The sequence below is a fragment of the Ruditapes philippinarum genome, unplaced genomic scaffold (genome assembly GCF_026571515.1).
Source record: "Ruditapes philippinarum isolate M1 unplaced genomic scaffold, ASM2657151v2 ctg6116_1_1_1_1, whole genome shotgun sequence".
NCBI lineage: Eukaryota > Metazoa > Mollusca > Bivalvia > Venerida > Veneridae > Ruditapes > Ruditapes philippinarum.
In genome coordinates this window covers 163,555-183,361 of record NW_026857527.1, presented here as the reverse complement: position 1 = coordinate 183,361, position 19,807 = coordinate 163,555, and the positions used below count along the sequence as shown (strand labels likewise).

The 19,807-nt window shown below is 32.6% G+C and overlaps 3 protein-coding genes across 3 annotated transcripts; 2 read left to right on the top strand and 1 right to left on the bottom strand.

The window, feature by feature from the left end:
• Positions 1–627: 627 nt before the first annotated feature.
• On the top strand, positions 628–7,142 carry LOC132750091 (uncharacterized). Its single transcript, XM_060740030.1, has 6 exons — positions 628–863; positions 1,302–1,439; positions 1,928–1,996; positions 2,374–2,439; positions 2,794–2,841; positions 3,093–7,142. Exons 2-6 carry the CDS (start codon positions 1,379–1,381, stop codon positions 3,401–3,403), a joined length of 555 nt encoding a protein of 184 aa, XP_060596013.1. The 5' UTR covers positions 628–863; positions 1,302–1,378; the 3' UTR covers positions 3,404–7,142.
• LOC132750090 (putative nuclease HARBI1) lies at positions 6,588–14,899 on the bottom strand. Its single transcript, XM_060740029.1, has 4 exons — positions 14,290–14,899; positions 12,810–12,922; positions 12,108–12,219; positions 6,588–9,654 (listed from the first exon to the last, which is right to left on the bottom strand). The coding sequence occupies exons 1-4, from the start codon at positions 14,693–14,695 to the stop codon at positions 9,275–9,277; spliced, it is 1,011 nt and encodes a 336-aa protein (XP_060596012.1). The 5' UTR covers positions 14,696–14,899; the 3' UTR covers positions 6,588–9,274.
• Positions 14,900–14,956: 57 nt separating this feature from the next.
• On the top strand, positions 14,957–19,807 carry LOC132750089 (GDP-fucose transporter 1-like). Its single transcript, XM_060740027.1, has 2 exons — positions 14,957–15,110; positions 18,446–19,807. Exons 1-2 carry the CDS (start codon positions 15,083–15,085, stop codon positions 19,528–19,530), a joined length of 1,113 nt encoding a protein of 370 aa, XP_060596010.1. The 5' UTR covers positions 14,957–15,082; the 3' UTR covers positions 19,531–19,807.

The window sequence follows — 19,807 nt, the reverse complement described above, 5'->3', positions numbered from 1 at the left end:
TTTTTTTGGCACACATTACATTTTAATACAGATACACCATATTCCCAACAAATCTGTTAGCATTTATTAGTGCTGTTGGGGAATATAGTCTGAAGATTTTCTTCATTGACTGTGGGTTAAGCTTAAATTTAAAAAAAAAATATTAAAAATACAGGACTGAAAATTTAACAATAAAAATATGCTTGGCCTTATTTTTTGATAGGTGGCGGGTGATTCCATATATGGAAAGTTACTATGAAGCAGACGAATTATTATTTTTTTGAAATTCAGACAATTTTGCATTAAAAATGGATTTTAAATGTTATAGATATTTGGGAATAAGGAAAAAGGTAAGTTTTACATTGAAAATAGTTTTGAAGGCTCTTACATCTTTAAACAGCATGATTTTTGGTAATGTTTTTGAGGTCAAGGTAAATTCTCCCTAGTAAAAATTTTCCCACGGTCACGCATGCGCAGAAACCAGTCAGTCCGAGACTATCTTGGAAACAAAGATGGCCGCGAATTTACGGTAGTCGCGAAATAAGGGGAGTTGATGATATATACAGTTTGGGATGAAATCAAAGGAGCCGACATAAGCTGAGTCATTTTTACTGTTAAAAGTTTGATAATTGTTGATTGTAATTACGAACAGGATCAATTTTACTTGAGATTAACTATTAAACACCAAATGCTTAAGGATTCTTCAAGATGGAGCGAATAAAATAATTATCTTTATTCAACTGTTTTCAGTTACGATTATTCATTCAGTATTCATGTAAAATTCAAAGTGAAGTTTATCACCAGTGTCTTATATTTCAGTGTATCTGATACCCCCATCAATGTTGTCCAGCTAAGGAAACAAATAACCAACATAAGGCAAAGAGGTGAGCATTTTCATTAGAATTTTCTTTGACATTGCTCAATATGTAAACTTATTATATATATTTCATTAGTATTGTAAAAAATATGTTTTTATCTAGATAGTGAGCGGATGCATATTAATCTTGTAGCTGAAGTTTTTTATTTACTAACTCTAGCCTTAATCTTTCATATTGTTATCAACTGAATGATATGCTTCAAACAGATGAAAGTTTTAGAAATCTTATAGATAAATTCAGATTTAGAGGCGCAGTCTTCATGAACTTTTATCAAGATTTATTTATTGCAATTGAATACAAAACAATAAATATATAGTTAATACTTGGAACGTGTTTGATTTGGTAACTGTTATTCATAGACTGGGTTCCTACACTCATGAATTATTTGCAAACAGTATTTTGGAATGGTGTGTTTACATTGAAGGTATAAATTTTCTATTACAGCCAATGAAAAGCTGGACAACAACAAAAAGACTGGTGGGGGAAAGACTTCAGCGTTCACTCCCAGTGAGAAGCTATGGATGGAGGCAACATCCAAAAAAGCCTCTGTCCATGGCTTAAACACAAGCCTTGACACCGAAGGTACAAAAATTTTGTAACACATTAAGATGAAATTATTATTTTCTGCTCTATAAGTACAGTCATATAGGTTTATTTATTATAAAAAAATCTAAATTCATTGACTTTACCTTTAAACAATAATGCTATTAAGCTTAATGAAGGATGTTATTTATAATAGTGTACATAAGTAGAGGACAATTTTGGCGTCTTAAATCTTTGATTACTATAAACATGTGTATCATTCAATAATTCTCTTCCTCTATGTTTAAATGTAACAACATCATCACCAGTAACTAGTAAATTATACCTATAACATAACAGATAATGAAGAATGCCATATTTCAATATTTGACTACTTAGAAAAAATATTTTTATAGAACAAAATAAAATAAAAAATAAATATATAAAATTGCTGGTTGTGTTAGAATTACTAGTAATTAACATATTTGTTGGTTTAGTTAATATTTCATTGATATGTGCTCAATGTTTTTAAATTGTTTCTGGTTTAGGAGCTGTGTGTGCCAACAAGGCCTTGACAAATGCTAGAAAGCTAGTACTGCCAGATGACCATGACCTAGGTAATTTGTTATTTATCATATGAAATTCATCAGGACAATCATTTATATACATCAATAGTGTACTCAGGTTTTTTTCCCAGGATTTTGGAACATGACACATAACCAATAATAAGGCATTGTCTGGTAGACCTTAACCAAGGGGACACAGTGACTTACTTTATTGTCCTTTGATGTACAGCTTTGACATTTGGACATTTTTAGATGAAAATCTAACTGGGGTTATGTGCTATCTTTATATGTTTTAATATAATTAAACTTTTAAGTCTTTTAAGTCTTTTTTTTCATTACTTGCCTGTTACTCATAATTAACATATTTCTTAATTAAGTTAATATTTGATTGATATATGCTGAAATTTTATTTATTGTTTCTAATTTAGGTGCTTTGTGTGCCAGCATAACTGTGGCAGATACTGGTAAGCCACTACCAGATGAGCATGATCAAGGTAATTGGAAATTTATCAGGACATTGATTTATAATTCTCACTGATGAAGAAATATAAATCAAGAAAATCAATAGTTTACTGATAGAATAATTAGAAAATACTTTGCTTCTGTCTGTTTTCTACACCATTTATCAGGTTTAAGTTTGTTATGTGTGTGTTTTTTATTTTAATAACCAAATGACCTTTTACAAAATAACATTTCTGTTAGCTGTTCTGGTTATTTAAATTATTGTCTGCATGTAATTTCAAAATCTTAAGTACAGAAAAGGAATCAAACTGATTCAAATTTGTGTTTGCATGACTCATCAATGCATGCCTTTATACTTGTTTTCATGAGTTCATATCATTTTTCAGATGGCAAGGCAAAGAATGATGTTTCCCTGCTCAGAGTTTCAAACTATGGTAAAGATGGTTACTTTGTTATAAAAAAGTTATAATTAGATTATTATTGAATGCAGTGTATTTCAAGTGCAAGTAAATAAAATGTAGTATTATCGCCAACATTTAGAATCACTTGAGAGTGACATTGAAATGGCATTACCTTTCAGTCCATCTATCACTTGAAGTATGTACAACTGGTTGAAACTCTAAGTCTCAAAACAATATTAGTCTCAAAACAATGTTGAGTTAAGTGAAAGTGTTCTTTATTTCAGGACATTCTTCAGGCAGCAGTACAGAAAGACGACGTAGGTCAGAAAAGGAATTAGAAAAAGACAACTTAACTCTCGACAACAAAAGAATAAAACTTGACACTGAAAGAATAATAAAGGAAACTTATAAATTAGAAAAGGAAACAGCGAAAATCGAAAAAGAAACAGCGAAAATTGAAAAAGAAACCGTGAAAATTGAAAAAGAAATAGAAAATATAAAATTGAAAAAATCAATTTTAGAATTAATGTTGTCAAGACTGGCAGAGGATCCCCATTCTGTCAGTTTATTAGATAAATTTGATTTTGATTTTTAGCTATTGTAGTCATCCGAGCATCGGCGTCTGCGTAACCACTTATGTTAAAGTTTTTGTAATACCTCAAATATTTTCAAAGTCCATTGACATATGGCTTTGAAACTTTGCACACTTGTTCACCATCATGACCCCAACCTGTATACAGGAGGAGGTAACTGTATAAAGCATTTGGCAGAATAATGCTCCTTTTTCCACTTAGAATTTATATTTAAGTTTGCATACCACCTCAGATATTTTCATATTCTATTGACATCTGGCTTTGAAACAAGTTGATATTTTATACTCTTCTTTTAGAGCATAATAGGACTTTCTTCAAGGCCTATAACTGTTACAGGTTTAAAAAAAAATTGCCTTTTTGTTAACTTAGAAAATTTTACATTATCAAGTCTGTCCATCTGTCTGTCCATCACAAAACTTGTCCGGAATACTCCTCATAAACTACCAGTGCAATTTCATCCAAACTTTACAGTAATGATCAGTACCAAGTCTAGTTGTGCATATTGTCATCTATTTCAGGTTCAATGATTTTTGTCAGAGTTATTGCCCTTTAATAATTTTTATTTCTAAAGTTTGTTCGGACTTCTTCTCTTATACCACTAATGCAATTCCATTGAAACTTAACAGGGTTGATCTGTAGCTCAAGTCCTTGCGCATATTGCACGGGTTTTTCCGGTTGAATGATTTTTGGCCGAGTTATGGTCCTTTGATAAAAAGGTGTTTTTTTTTTCTGTGTGTTGCCAGATACACAAAAATTTGTCCGGACTACTCATGAACTACTGATGCAATTTTATCCAAACAATACAGGAATGATCAGTACCAAGTCTAGTTGTGCACTGTCTGTCCGTCTGTCACAAAATTTGTCACAACATGAAATTGGCCATCATGAGGCGACACATGTGATCACTGATCGCTCTTGTTTTACTATCAAGCACTAAGAATAGTAGAGCGTTGCTGCCCTACTGACAGCTCTTGTTAAGACAAAACTATAGCCTTTTTAGATCACCTTTCACAAAGTGACAGGGTGAGCTTTTGTGATCGCTTTTTGTCTGGTGTAGCTTTTGTGATCGCTTTTTTGTCCGGCATCCGTAAACTTTTACTTTAAATGACATCTCCTCAGAAACCACTAAGCCAATTTCATCCCAACTTCACAGGAATGTTCCTTTGGTGGTCACCTTTTATATTTATCTTCTTTTAAAAACCCAAAGAGCTAGAGCTTAGATATTTGGCATGAAACATTTTCTAGTGAATTTCTACCAAGTTTGTACAAATAAAAGCCCTTGGGTCAAAATTGGCCCCGCCCCAGAGGGTCATTGATTTTCCCTATATGCACATAGTAAAAACTTAAAAAATCTTCTTTTAGAGAACCCAAAGAGCTAGGGCTAAGATATTTAGCATGAAACATCTTATTATGGATGTCCAACAAGTTTGTTCAAATAAAAGCCCTGAGGACAAAATTGGCCCGCCCCAGGGGTCATTCATTTTCCTTATATGTGTATAGCAAAAACTTAAAAAATCTTCTAAAGAGCTAGAGCTAAGATATTTAGCATGAAACATGTTCTAATAAGTGTATACTAAGTTTGTTCAAAATATGTGTCAAACGGCGATTTCCCACAATATGCTCATAGGATAAAAGGTTAAAACAACAATAGGCCAATTTTGTAAAAACTAAGAAAGATCATTCCTTCTATTTTTATAGTGTAGAGTCTTTTTGTCAGATATTTTGTATTTTCAAATAATAATCCTCAAGTCATACTTTGCCCTGCCCCAGGGAACATATATTCTCCAAAACTCAATAGGGGTCATCTACTGGTCATAAACAATCACCATACCAAGTTTGAAAGTTCCTAGGCCTAAGGATTGTTTAGTTATTGATCAGAAACCGTTTTACCTACAAGGTTGATGTGACCTTGACCTTTGACCCCTTAACCCCAAAATCAAGAGGGGTCATCTGCTGGTCATGACCAATCACCATACCAAGTTTGAAGTTCCTAGGCCTAAGGGTTCTTTAGTTATCACTCGGAAACCATTTGGTCTTCGGACCGACAAGTGCAAAGCAATGTACCCCCTCTTCTTCAAAGTGGGGGCATAATAAAAGAAACTAAAAAAATCTTCTCTAAATCTACAAGAGCTAAAACTCAGTACCCATGGTATCAAATAACTCCATAGCAACCAATGACTTTTTATTAGCAAACTGGAACTTTGCTAGCAACCAATTACTTCTACAGCAAACATTAACTTTCCATAGCAACAACTGAATCTGTCTTTGTATTTCATAGCAGGCACTGACTACCAAGGAAACTTTTAATTTTGTAAAGCAACAGGCGACTTCTTATGTAAATGTTGTTTTCCTTTAGCAATAGCAACCAGTTGTTTTTACATTTGCACTATTTCAGGTACAAATATGAACTTTGTTAAAATCAAATAATTATTTAGAATTTATATCTTCTTTAGTTTATAGCTTACAATATTACTTTTTCCTTGTCATTGGGAATATAAATACTCAGATGAGCTAATAATGGACTTGAAACTCTCAAATATTGAATACAACAAGAACATAATTTATGGTTTCTAGTATTTATTTTTGCATTTTGCATTATTAATAAATAACAGATTCTTTATCAAAAATAATTGTAAAAATGTAGAAAACGATATTTGTTTTGATTTATACAAAGTCAATGTAGTAAAGCAATTTTTTATACAGATTTTCTTTCTATCTTCATAATGAAATGGAAATATATATCAATACTACAATAATCCATGTTTTATTGTTTAAGAACTTTGTGATTCATCACTCAGGCCTACAAAAGTCTTTGACTTTGTGTGTGTGTACCTTTAAACACTAAATCAGCTTTAATCGGCAAAATAAAATCACTCAAAAGTGATATAGTTTTGTGAAATAGATAACTGATACCCATATCTTTTACTGTTCACTTGGTCAAATTATTTCAACTTAACTTTACAGAAATGATCAGTTATTATTTTGGATATGTGATAAAAAGAAAATCACATTTGTGTTGATTCATTTCTAAAGTTATTGAACTTGTTTAATATTAAATATTTTGCTCGCCAGAGGCTAGCATGATATTATTTTATCCAACTTGTTCGATTTCATTAGTACTGAACATACACTTGTTCAATGTCCTTTATTTATTTTTGATATCTGCTTATATTTTCAAAAAAAAAAGGATTTAAGTTATACATTTGCTAATTACCTAAGCAATCTTTTTCTGCTGCTTATTTTGGCAATAAATACATTTGAGCTGCGTCTCGACAAAGCCAACATAATGGGTTTGCAACCAGAATGGATCCAGACTAGCCTGCGCATCCGTGCATTCTGATCAGGATCCATGCTATTCGCTTACAAACTCTATAATAAGTACAGAAACTGATAGCGAACAGCATGGATCCTGATCAGACTGCGATTATGTTGGTTTTGTCGTGACACGGCTCATTTACAGTGTTTTAGCAATTTGAATGGAAATAAAAATAATCCATGGTTTACATTTCATTACTTTTACAAGTATGACCAAGACTTTCACATTCAGCTCTAGATTTTCCAGGCAATAAATTGTGTACATCTAACATGCTGTTAAGTCATTTATTAAATGTTATGAACCTCATATTTGCCCTTTTTTAAGAAGGAAATATTAAAAGGTTTCTGAGGCATAATGTGCCTTTAATTCTTGAGTATAATGAAATGTATGTTAACATCAACATAATAAAATTTGAAAATTCAAAAGTTCTGTTTTCATTTAGATTTCTTAATTTCGTTGAAAAAAGGAGAGGCCTATAATCTGACAAACCACTAGTGAAATTTATAACATATAATTTTCACTGCAGCTGGACTATATCTGAATGCTGATGAAAAGAATACCATAACTTAATTGAACAAGAGCCATTTTTACATGACCATCCCCTGCCGAATGTGTTGAATGATATGTACTAGAGCAGAATCATTCAATTTTAAGAGGTCTTTAGGTAAATAAAACTGATGGCTGAAGTGATTACAGACATGAAACCTATGTGAATACTGATGGCTGAAAATAACAAAGGGCAAAAACTGAAAAATAATGCAGGTTAGGTTATTATATCTTGTGTGCTGCACTCCTCAATGAGATCTATCCACCTATGAAGTTTCAAGTTGATACCTCTAATACTTTTTGAGATATGCTCCGGACAAAAAATGTCGGATGGCAGAAGGTTGGATTGACGGAGAGAGATTATTTCTATATCCCCGGCCAGTTTTCAGCAGGGGATAATAATAGGCAAAAAAAATGCTCTCATACATAAAGTTCGCTTCTCCAGGAAAAAGAAAGTCAATGTCATCATACATCATGTTAAAAATTAGAGAAATGCATCATACATCATGTTAAAAATTAGAGCAATGCAAAAGAACAATATTTCAAAATTGATGATGTGACGTAATTATGTCATGACGTCATAAAGTAAATGCACAACCTAACAGTATACATCAAAATCAGTAAAATAATAATTAGAATCACTTAAAAAGCATGCAATGACTAGAAATGTGTGCATAGGACAAAGGTGCCCTACTACATATTTTTGGACGTTGAAAAGTAAAAATCTTTTACTAAGTAAAGGGCAAGAGCTTTACAAATACTGAATAAATTCACAAGTACAACTACACATGCTGATCATTGAACATTCCTGTAAAGTTTCATGACTCTAGGTCAAATCCTTTTCGAGTTACATGCGACACAAGTTGAATATTGCAAATTTTTTACTAAGTCAAGGGCAGTAACTCTATATCAATAGAATAATTCCACAATTGAAACCCCAGGTGCACAACTTCATATACTGAGCAACATTCTTGTAAAGTTTCATGATTGTAGGTCAAATAATTTTTTAGTTACATCGACACAAGTTGAAAATTGCAAATTTTTACTAAGTCAAGGGCAATAACTGTAAAAGATACTGAATAAATCCACACGAAAATAACCAGGTGCACAACTACACGTGCTGATCAATATTCCTGTAATGTTTCAGGACTAGGTCCAATCCTTTTTGAGTTACATGTGACACAAGTTGAAAAATGCAAATTTTTACTAAGTCAAGGGCAGTAACTCTAAAAACACTATATAATCCACATGAAAATACCGAGGTGCACAACTGCTCATGCTTATCAACAATCCTGTAAAGTTTAATGACTAGGTCAAATATTTTTTTAGTTACCTGCGGCACAAAAGAGAACGAACAGACGGACAAGGGTAAATGCCCCACTTTTAATTGGGGGCACAAAAAGAAAATTTATTTGTTTTACATATTAGATTGAAATATATTTCATTTGCATACTCCAGATATTCTATAGAGGATATTGAATGAGTGTAAGTTCAATACTGAATTTATTGCACGAGTTGATTAAAATTATATTATGCGAGCCTTTGGCGAGCATAATATTATTTTATTCAACGAGTGCAATATATTCAGTAATGAACTTACACGAATTTAATATTCTATTTATCACATACCATAAAATCAAGACCGTTTAAAGTGAAATAAGAGTCATTTTTCATTGACGCGCCTATACTTAAACACCAACATTTAGCGCGTCTTAACACTATGTTTGTATAACGCTAATGACGTCACGTCAAAATATATGCACGGCCGTGCAATACCATATTTACGGAGTCGCAAAATCGGCACGGGTGTGTGATAAATAAATATATTTCATTATTACATACAATACAAACAAATATCCTCTATAAAATGAAGGTTTCCTTGCCTACAGACACAGAAGCCTGAAGTTTAAAACAAAACAAAAATTCAACAATATATACATAATATAAGGGTGTGATGTTTCCTTGGTTGTTGAAATACTTTTGTTTTGTTTTAAACATCAGTTTCCTGTGCTTAAAAGAAATTTTGACATAAATGTTGGCGAATTCCAGATCCATCGTTATGTTCTGGAAGGCTAACATTGCTGGCATCATTTCCAATGTCAACTTCGCCAGTGTCGTCAAGAGGTTCATCCCTCTGCATGGCAATGTTATGGAGGACAACACATGCCATTGTGACAAGTGCAGCCCTCTCAGGTAACATGCGAAGCCCGACCTGTAGGCATGGAAACCTTCTCTTTAAAATACCAAAACTTTGTTCAATAAGGACTCTCGCCCGACACAATGCTGAATTAAACTTCCTTTCCTTTTCGTCACTAGGTTGGTTGAATGGTGTCATTAGGAAAGGGCGACATGGATAAGCAGAGTCCCCAACCAAAAGTCCATCATACTGTCCTGAAACATTAATACATACATATTTTTGTTGGCATCAAACTGATATAATAGAAAATACATTCCGAAGACATGTCATTTGCTTATAGTGATTTACATTCATATATGAATTCATGATTACATTAGAGATTGTGAATATCTTTAGCATTAAATGTATTTTTATAATACAACTTTACTTTTATTATAGAAAAAATTATGATTTAACATTTCTAAACAAACTAATATTACAATGATTATGAAGATGGCTTAGGCCATCCTTAAAACAAGAGCTGTCGGAAGGACAGCACGCTCGACTATTCTAAGTGCTTGATAGTAAAAGAGCCTTGATAATGTTAAATTTTTTAAGTTCACAAAAGGGCTAATTTTTTTTTATAAATTCATGTTATAGGCCTTAGAGAGAGTCTAATTATACAGTATTGGCTTGACTATTCGGAAGGTAATGTCACAAGGGTGTTTTATTGAATATAATAATACTAATTACCTATGAAAAATAAATTTGACAGACAAGGTACAAAGGCTTGTTATTAAGATGTTTTATCAAGAAATCACTGCTTTATTATTATGAATGCATAAAATTGTCCCAAAAAAGGCACAAAGTGACAAACCCTTCAGTAGTTATTGAGATAACAGCTTACAAACAAAACTTTACCGTGAATTTCTAAGTTGAAAAAGGGGAGAAAAATCAGCCTAAATGCAAGATAGAATTATGGATCTTTGTCAGTGACCTACAATTATAACCCTAAATGCATATGTGAAGTTTTAAATAAATACCTTTAATAGTTATTGAGATATGTAAAACTTGCATGTAAACATTAACCAAGAGACTAAGTAGAAAAGGGGATATGAATCAGCCTTAATGCAAGATAGAGTTATGGAACTTGGTCAGTGACATACAATTATGACCCTCCAATTATGACCCTAAGTGCATGTGTAAAGTTTCAAGTAAATATCTTTGAATACCTTTAACCTTTAACCCAAATTACTAAGTTTCAAAGGGGCAAATAATTCTGCAAATATTGCAGGCAGAGTTATGCAATTTTTGCACACTGATGTACATTGTTACAACAAAAAAGTATTTTAAATTTCAATTGAATATCTCAAGCAATAATTGAGATATTTGACTTTACAAAAAACTTTAACAAAAAAGTTCCAAAGGAGCATAATTCTGTCAATATTGTAGGCAGAGTTATCCCACTTGTCAATCTGATGTACCTTGTTACTTTAAATAAGTATTGTAAGTTTAAATTGAATATCTCAAGCAATAATTGAGATATTTGACTTTACAAAAAACTTTAACCAAAATTTCTAAGTTAAAAAGGGGCATAATTCTGTCAATATTGTAGGCAGAGTTATCCAACTTGTCTATCTGATGTACCTTGTTACTATAAATAAGTATTGTAAGTGTCAATTGAATATCTCAAGCAATAATTGAGATATTTGACTTTACAAAAAACTTTAACCAAAATTTCTAAGTTAAAAAGGGGCATAATTCTGTCAATATTGTAGGCAGAGTTATCAAACTTGTCAATCTGATGAACCTTGTTACTATAAATAAGTATTGTAAGTTTCAATTGAATATCTCAAGCAATAATTGAGATATTTGACTTTACAAAAAACTTTAACCAAAATTTCTAAGTTAAAAAGGGGCATAATTCTGTCAATATTGTAGGCAGAGTTATCAAACTTGTCAATCTGATGTACCTTGTTACTATAAATAAGTATTGTAAGTTTAAATTGAATATCTCAAGTAATAATTGAGATATTTGACTTTACAAAAAACTTTAACCAACGCCGACGCGGACGCCGACGCCGGGGCGACTACAATAGCTCTCATATTCTTCGAATAGTCGAGCTAAAAATGTTTGTTTGCAGTAACGCGACCGACTCACAAGATTTGCCACTACTCAAAAAAAATTTTCATGGTCTGGATAAAAAAAATATTTTTTTTTTTGAATCAGAAAATTATGCCTTGTGATTTGTTTTCCTTCTTTTAAAGGTTAACTGAAGAAATAAAATGTAGGTCTTATTAAATTAGAATTCAGTTATCAATTTATTAATTGTTAACAGATTATCAAAGCATAAAATTATATTGTCCAGCATTTTGAAATTCCATGTTTATTTGGGAGTACAGTTCAATATAAAAAAAAAGCGACCTACCTACCCACCTTGAAAATTCTGGGTCGGGTTACTGCAAACAAACATTTTTTTAAGGATGGCCTTAATTCATGACATAGTAAAACTGAGACAGACTTCATGTTAGTGTCCGGGAATTATAAATATTTTGAGTCCCAATCACTGTGGATATCTGTTAATGATCATAGCTCAGAAAAAATTTAATTTTAATTTTTTTCTGTATTAAATTTATTATGAATAAAGATTTGAAGATGATAAATAAGTGAAATTAATTGTATGTTAAATATAACTGAGAGCATAAAGGAAAGAAAGTGTTAACTCACCATTTTCCAAACTTTCACAGAGTTTACTGTTCCTAAAGACCCTTGCGTCATGTGTGCAGCCTGGCCACTCTGCTACACAGTTTAAAAACTTAAATTCAGCATCACAAACCATCTAAAACAAAATTATATTCAGTTTGTATAAATATTCATGTCTAAGTCGTCTCCTTTATAAAAACATGTTATATTCGTATTTTGTAACACATGCGCTCACATGTACAAATAACTCTAGTTCTGTCATTTCAAAAACTTGCACAAGCAAGTTTTCGTGCACCTTTTTGTAATTTGATACAAGTTATGTACAAAATTTAAACCTAATGTCAACAAGTAAAAAAGGGCGGCCTGGTGGGGACTCGAACTCAAGACCCTAAGAAAGCCATACCGCAGCTCTTCATACTGAGCTATCTGACCACTTACAAACTATCGCCCCTAATTAGTATCAGTTCAATAATATAACATTAAGATAAGTAAAAAACAAGAGTCATGTCAAGAATAAGGTTGAAAGCCAGATACAACAGAGACTGTGGTTGTCAGTCTGCCATCTAATTGTTGTTTTTATAAAATTATCCATGGGACAGAAAATGGATAACATGTTTCTTTGCAATCATATGATTTTTAATGAATTTGATTAACACCTTAAACTACTAACATTATTTTAAGCTTTCTTTGTAAACTAATTACAGAAATAATTTAATAATCATATACCTGTACATTAATCGAATGAAACCCTTTTCTGTTTACAAAGTCACTTTCATTGTTGGTTGGGGCCTGAATCTTAACGTGCGTACAGTCCACAGCTCCAATTACATTTGGAAATTCTGAAGCAAAGCATATATTAAATCATGTAATACTGTGATAAATTATTTACTTGAACATCATAGTATATTATCTACTATTTTAACACAAGCCACATATTTCCCCACTGAACACAGAGAACTGAAATTTGTGTGTTTTTATGCAACAAAATCACTGTTGAGTCATTCTATATTTAAATATGTGAAACAAACCATTGAACATGTGACGTAACCACTAAAACAATTGACGCAATGAAAATAAGTACAGAAACAAACGAGGCACATTTTAGCTTATTGATCCTGGTGGCAGCAATTATTTGTTGATGTCATGTTAGAATCCAAATAATAAATCACAAACTTTGATTTTATCACTTGATAAAATCGCTGTTTGTCGTACAGATGCACAACATGATATCTCGTGGGCCACGCCCTCTTGACATAATTCATCGAATCCAATTCCTGTGATTTTATTGAGCAATAAAATCACAGTATGGGATATAATTTCATAATTTAAATTTTTATTAGCAAATTAATTAATACTTACATATACATTAAAAATGACTGTCTTGTATACATGTTTGATCATTTAAAAAAATGTATAAGTAAGGTGCTCAAATTTGATATCAAATTTAGTATTGATACATGTACTATAGCTGTTACACAGTCTCTTTAAATTAAATGAAATAAACATATTTTGACTTCACACAAATGAAGATATGTTATGTCTAAAATTATACTATAAGGCTACATGTGGTCACAATATGAATATAAAGTGTCAATCAAAAAAGACTGGTGGTTTATTTAAGACAAGAACAACTACAAAACGTATGCTTTAGGCACCTTCTTACATTTTACCTAGTTTATTAATTCTTTTAATCAAATAAGACTTAGATCTATTACTATTAGATCTATAAGATAGATTTCTGTGATAAAAATAGTTTACTCAATGACGCGTATATATAAGATATCTTAAACATATTTTGATATCTGTTTTTAAATGTTTTAATTATAAATGTTGGCTGGTTATATCATAATAATGGTCTTTAATCGTCGAGTACGAAAATGTTTGGGAACGAATATACTGAAGTAGTTCAGCGTCCCTGTAAAATTGATTTCTCATATGCACAAAAAGTTAATCAGACAAATTGAGGCAGATATATATGGAGCATATTCAAACGATTTATCAATTAAAAAACTTATCTTTAAGGATTTGCTGAATCACTTTTTGTAAATCCTTCAATCGTTAGCAGCCATTTGCAATTCTAGCCTCGCTGTAAATATCAAGGTCAGTCCAAATTTAGTAACAATAATTTTGGAAATTCCATTTCTTTTCAGTAATGCTATTTTTAGGTACATAATGTAAACAAAAGAAAATTATATAGTTGACTTACTACTGATACGATAGAACTTTTCCTTTGTGATCCTTGTTTGGGAAGCCGAAGGCATGCGTATAAAATCCTTGGCCGCAGAAACAAGTGCCTTGGCGACCCTTATCACGCATCTCGAAACAGACGATTCTGACAGCCCAGTAGAATCGCCGACGAGGCGCATGAAAGACCCCGTGGCGAAAAACCGCAGGGCTGTCAGAAGCTGAAGCATTGGTGGCACAGACTGGCTCCTTCTCGTCGATCTAATCAAAAATCTCTCTACTATAGCGAGTATGTACAAAATGGAAGCCTTAGAAAATCTGTATCTTTTCCTAAGTTCTCCATCATCCATATCATCTAACGAGAATCGTTTTCTAAAAACTCGTTTGTCACGCCGACGACGAAGGTGTACTCTTCTTGAAAGCGCCATTTTGATTGTCTGAGACAAAAACTGAGACGGCAAACCTTTGTCTCAATAAATCTGAGAAAAATCTCAAGTCTTAAGTTGAGATTTTTCTCAGATTTTGTTAGTGAAAGCCAAACTGAGAAAAATCTCAATCTCAGTCTCTGAGTTGAGAAAAATCTCAGATTTGAGCTGAGATTTTGACTTTGAGAACGTTAGTGAAAGCCGGGCCAGTACAGTAGATATCCACTATCCTGAGCTCTAGATATTACCAGTAAAACACAAATTGTAGCCGAATCAAATACGCCCAAGCACTTGTTTGATCATGATCACACGGGTTGAGAACCATGACGAACATCAATAAAATTTATTCGGTATTCATGTTAAAATGACATGTTTGTGTACCTTTGACGAATGATAGAGAGACAGAGAAGAGATAGAAGTATGTATTGATATTATTTTAGCATTATTTAGGTATGAGGAACGGGCGCCGATGAGGAACTAACCGAGACTTTGATATGCACGAAGGAATTTATAATTATATGGTTAAAAACAAAACTAAACAACATTTTAACACGACCCGCATTATCCTCTATTGAACATAGATGGACGGAAAGGGTGTATAAATATGTAAGAAAATCACTGTTTGACATCATGTGTTTTTTATAATTAAACATGCGATGCGCTGATAATTATTATATACGGAAACAGATTGCACACACAAGCTTTCTAAAGAGTTGAATTGTTCCAAACTGCAAACAGTGTTTCCAGGTCAATACACCAATAAACACTTTATGAACTAGTAATGTGGACAACATGCTATTCTTATCAGTAGTTTTTCAAGGAAAGATAAGTGTTTGCGTATCTCACTAAATATAAATCGTATGTAAAATGGTCTGACATATATGGTAGGTTTGACAGTTAATTATTTAACAAGTCCAGTATTGTTCTGTAGAATAGACTTTCTTACTGTTAAAAAAGTGTTATATTTCAAACCACATAGTATTAAATTGGAATATGGGATACAACATGTAGCACAGTGTCATGCAATACCACACCTGAAGAAGTTTAGAGAACTGACTGTGTCATAAATGAAATCTGGTTGCGCTTAAAAAAGCTTATATAGCACATGTAAGAAAACATATGACCACTTGACTGAAATAAAATTTTAGAAGAAAACAATTTATTCTTGCATCATTTGTTGTTGACAGTGATACACTTTTGGCAGTGAAGAAATTTCTGGTTAATTTGCATGAACTTTCTTGCCATGAATTCATTAGGTGAGTAATTGTTAAAATAAACACCCTTACATATATATACAATCAATTATTGGCATCTTATCATAAACCTCAACACTGTTTACCCTGTTTTCTTAGTTATCTAGGGCTAAGGACTAAACTGGCATTGTTGAACTTTACATATCATTTTTTTTTGAAGAAAAAATATTGCCTGAGTGATACAAACAAAAAATAAACATCAACCTGGTTATAATGCTTTTGCACCACATTATATATATCTTCTATCTCTGTAATATTTTAAGCCATGCTTTTTAAAATGATTTTGGGCTTGTGTGGTTTACCTAATTCATCAATGTCTGCATGTCACAGCTACAGTTTGAATTGGAGATTTTATAACATTTTGATAACTAACTTGTCGACAGGTAGAACAAACAAAAGAGCAGATCAAAGCTAACTTGTGCATGCTTTTCACATCTTCTACCCTAACAAGTGTCCTTAATTACAATTATTGTACTTGAGTGTCACTTTAACACTGTAACAAGCGTTACAGTGGATATGGCGCCATAAAATAAACATGAAAACAAATGAGCGGTGTCATGACATAACCAACATAATGGGTTTGCTACCAGCATGGATCCAGACCAGCCTGCGCATTCTGATCAGGATCCATGCTGTTTGCTTACAAACCCTATAACAAGTAGAGAAACTGATAGCGAACAGCATGGATCCTGATCAGACTGCGCGGATGCGCAGGCTGGTCTGGATCCATGCTGGTCGCAAACTCATTATGTTGGTTTTGTCGTGATGTGGCTCAAATTAATTTGCAAAATGTATGATTTTTTTTGGAGGGAGTGAGCCATGGTCTATGAGCGTTATACTAAGGTTAGCGTTATACTAAGGTTAACATTTTAAAGAGCTGGCAGTGTACCATTTAGACATTATAAACAAAGATAACGTCATACATTGTAATTATAAATATAGAAGAAAAAAAACATTTTAAGACTCTGTAACACTTATGTACACACATTTTACCTTGTTGCCCTATGTTAAAGTTAATCTGAAAAAGCCTTTACCTCTTATGTACCGGGCAATTGTAACCACAACTTCAGCCATTTTGACCACAGCAGACGGGTGAAAAGGGAAAACAATCACATTTTTACCTCCCAGCTTTTATTATTTTGTTTTAGGGTGAAAATATCATCGAATATTTCATACTTACAAAGAAGAGCCATTTAGCTGAGACTTTACCTTGTAAATGTCCCCACATTGTGGGGCTATTACCAGGCTTTTGATATTCCAATATTTAGAGCTTATTCAATGGCCTTAAATGGGGGGGGCAATGTTTACAATCCACTGGTGCATAAATAGCAACTACATGTCCTATCATCCTGCACAAGTATTAAATTGAATGACAGTAATTCTGTCAATCCCAGACCATTTTTCCCATTATTTGTCCCATACCAACAAACAATTTTCATTTTCAATAATTTTACGCTTTTACTTTCATGCTGCACCTTCTTTTTTTTGCCTAAGCCTTAACATCTGCAGAAGTTCTTGGATATATTAAAATCCCTAGCGCTGTAGACTCAGGCTTTAAATGCAGCCTCATGTTTCTACAAATGTTAATGCATGAAAAAGGTGCATTATTAATAACCCTAGTTATTACATTGAAAAAAATAGGTAAACGGCTGTTTATATTTTAACATAAATTTAGTCATTTTTATAATGTTTGCAAAATATAAATTCTTATCTGTAAACACATGTAAATTTATGATGATGATCTTGATGAATTCATCCAAACCAAGACAAAAAAGTGTTTGAAAATAAGTTGAGAATTTATGTAGTCCATGCTGCTTGAATCCAAGATATAAATTATCCAATATCATCATGCATTTTAACATTTTAATTATGTATTAGTTTTATTGTATGATTTGTTTTGATTTCAAAGATTGAACTCTTTCTACATCAACATTGCACAGTGTTGTACAAAAATCTATTTTTGGAATTTCATTCTCTGAATTTAAAGGCCCATTAAGCCTACAAATGCTATCTTGTTACAGTTTGCAAAAAGATTCTAACTGACCATATAATTATCTGAGTAATAGTTTGCATCTTTTGGGTTTTGACAATACAAATTTACTGATTCTGACATTATTAATTTTGATTGGAAGTCAAAATAGCACAAATTATTTCACATTCAGTGTTCCTTTTGATAGGTTATAAGCATTTCACATGTTCTAAATCCCTTATTACAATAGTATTTGTATACAGATGGTTTAAATTAAGTCATTTCTTAGACTTTATGAGCCTTTAATAATATTAGCTGCTGTGAGTTATAAATTTACATGTCAGTCACATAGGCTCAATTATTTCAGTTTATATAAATATTTGTCTTTCAATTTTAGTAGTATTACATGTACATACTTGATTTGTACATGTATGAAAGCTATGACATTTCCACTGTTCAAGATGTTTTGCAACTGAAAGTGTATGAATCTAGAAACATGTATGATGAAATTTCATCTTTATTTTATCACAGAAAGAGGTCAAACTGAGCAAGTGGTGGAGTTGAGGTCAGAGGTCAAAATGACGGAGGAGAGTTCAGTAAAACGGCCATATGGCCTGATAGCAGGTGTGATACTAATGTACTGGTCAGTGTCTATTTCAATGGTATTCCTTAACAAAACCATTCTGAGTGGAGCATTCGGTGAAGAGGAATTGACGATCTTCTCCGCCTGGTTTCAGAGCATGGTCGCAGTTGGATTCATTCTGTGCATTAGATTTGGCTTTGCTAAGTGTGGAGTGCAAGCCAAAGTGCCGAAAGTGGATCCGAATCAGTTATATTCTAGGACAATGCTGATGTTGTCAATGAGTTCAGTATGTGGATTAACATTCAATAATTTAATGTTGAAGCATATTGGAGTTGCATTTTACCAGGTAGCTAGATCGTTCACTATTATCTTTACTATAGGATTATCTGCACTAGTTCTTGGACGTGGGTTGACATTAAGAGCTGTGATATCTTGTTTTCTCGTGGTATGCGGGTTCTTCATAGGAATTGACCAGGAGGACGTTTCGGGCACGTTGAGTGTTTTTGGCGTCATTTATGGAATATTGGCAAGTTTGTCGGCTGCTGTTTCGGGAATTCTTTTCAAGAAAGCGGAGACATTGCTGGATGGCGATTCACTCAAATTAGCATATTACAATAACCTTAATTGTATGGTCATATTTCTGCCTTTGTGTCTAGGCTCGGGGCAATTTTATTCAGTGCTTAATTCAGATTTAATCTATCAGCCAAAGTTCTGGTTTATATTAATAGTAACTGGTTGCCTGAGTTTGGCAATAGGATGGGTTAGTGCACTACAGATCAAATATACGTCACCAATAGCCCATCATCTAAGTATAAACGCTAAGTCAGTGATGCAAACTGTTCTGGCAGTACTGTTTTACCATGAATCAAAGACTTTGTATTGGTGGTTAGGAAATTTTTTCGTAGTAGCTGGTGTATTAATGTATACATTAACAAAAATCTTTCAAGATGCTAGAAAACTACAGGGAATGCTGGGAAGTATGGAATTACCCGTGAAAACTCCTAAACCAGATAGTAATGGTCATATAAAATGATGCAAATCGTTTGATACTATATTTTAAGATTTATTCTAGTGTTAAGCCTACATGTAACCAGTGTGCAAGTATACGGTAAAGATTTGTTTATGGTACCATACTAAGTGGAATAATGATTCATCATGTTATTTTACTCTTACAGCAAGAACTAATACTCACACAGATGCAAATGTTATTGTATTTTTTTAAAATTTTATTATAGATTCTTCGTATAGTAAATCTTTAATTATTTCAAGGTTTTTAGCTTTAATGTTCTTTTACTATTGAGAAGTTTTCT

Excerpts from the sequence above, each read along its gene's own strand:
- LOC132750091 (XM_060740030.1), top strand. The coding sequence starts at position 1,379 with ATGGAGGCAACATCCAAAAAAGCCTCTGTCCATGGCTTAAACACAAGC. Across the intron at positions 1,440-1,927 it reads CACAAGCCTTGACACCGAAG|GAGCTGTGTGTGCCAACAAG; the intron begins GTACAAAAATTT and ends TTTCTGGTTTAG. Across the intron at positions 2,842-3,092 it reads GCTCAGAGTTTCAAACTATG|GACATTCTTCAGGCAGCAGT; the intron begins GTAAAGATGGTT and ends TCTTTATTTCAG.
- LOC132750089 (XM_060740027.1), top strand. The coding sequence starts at position 15,083 with ATGATAGAGAGACAGAGAAGAGATAGAA. Across the intron at positions 15,111-18,445 it reads GAGACAGAGAAGAGATAGAA|AAAGAGGTCAAACTGAGCAA; the intron begins GTATGTATTGAT and ends ATTTTATCACAG.
- LOC132750090 (XM_060740029.1), bottom strand. The coding sequence starts at position 14,695 with ATGGCGCTTTCAAGAAGAGTACACCTTCGTCGTCGGCGTGACAAACGA. Across the intron at positions 12,923-14,289 it reads AAAGTTCTATCGTATCAGTA|AATTTCCAAATGTAATTGGA; the intron begins GTAAGTCAACTA and ends GCTTTGCTTCAG. Across the intron at positions 12,220-12,809 it reads TTCATTCGATTAATGTACAG|ATGGTTTGTGATGCTGAATT; the intron begins GTATATGATTAT and ends ATTTTGTTTTAG.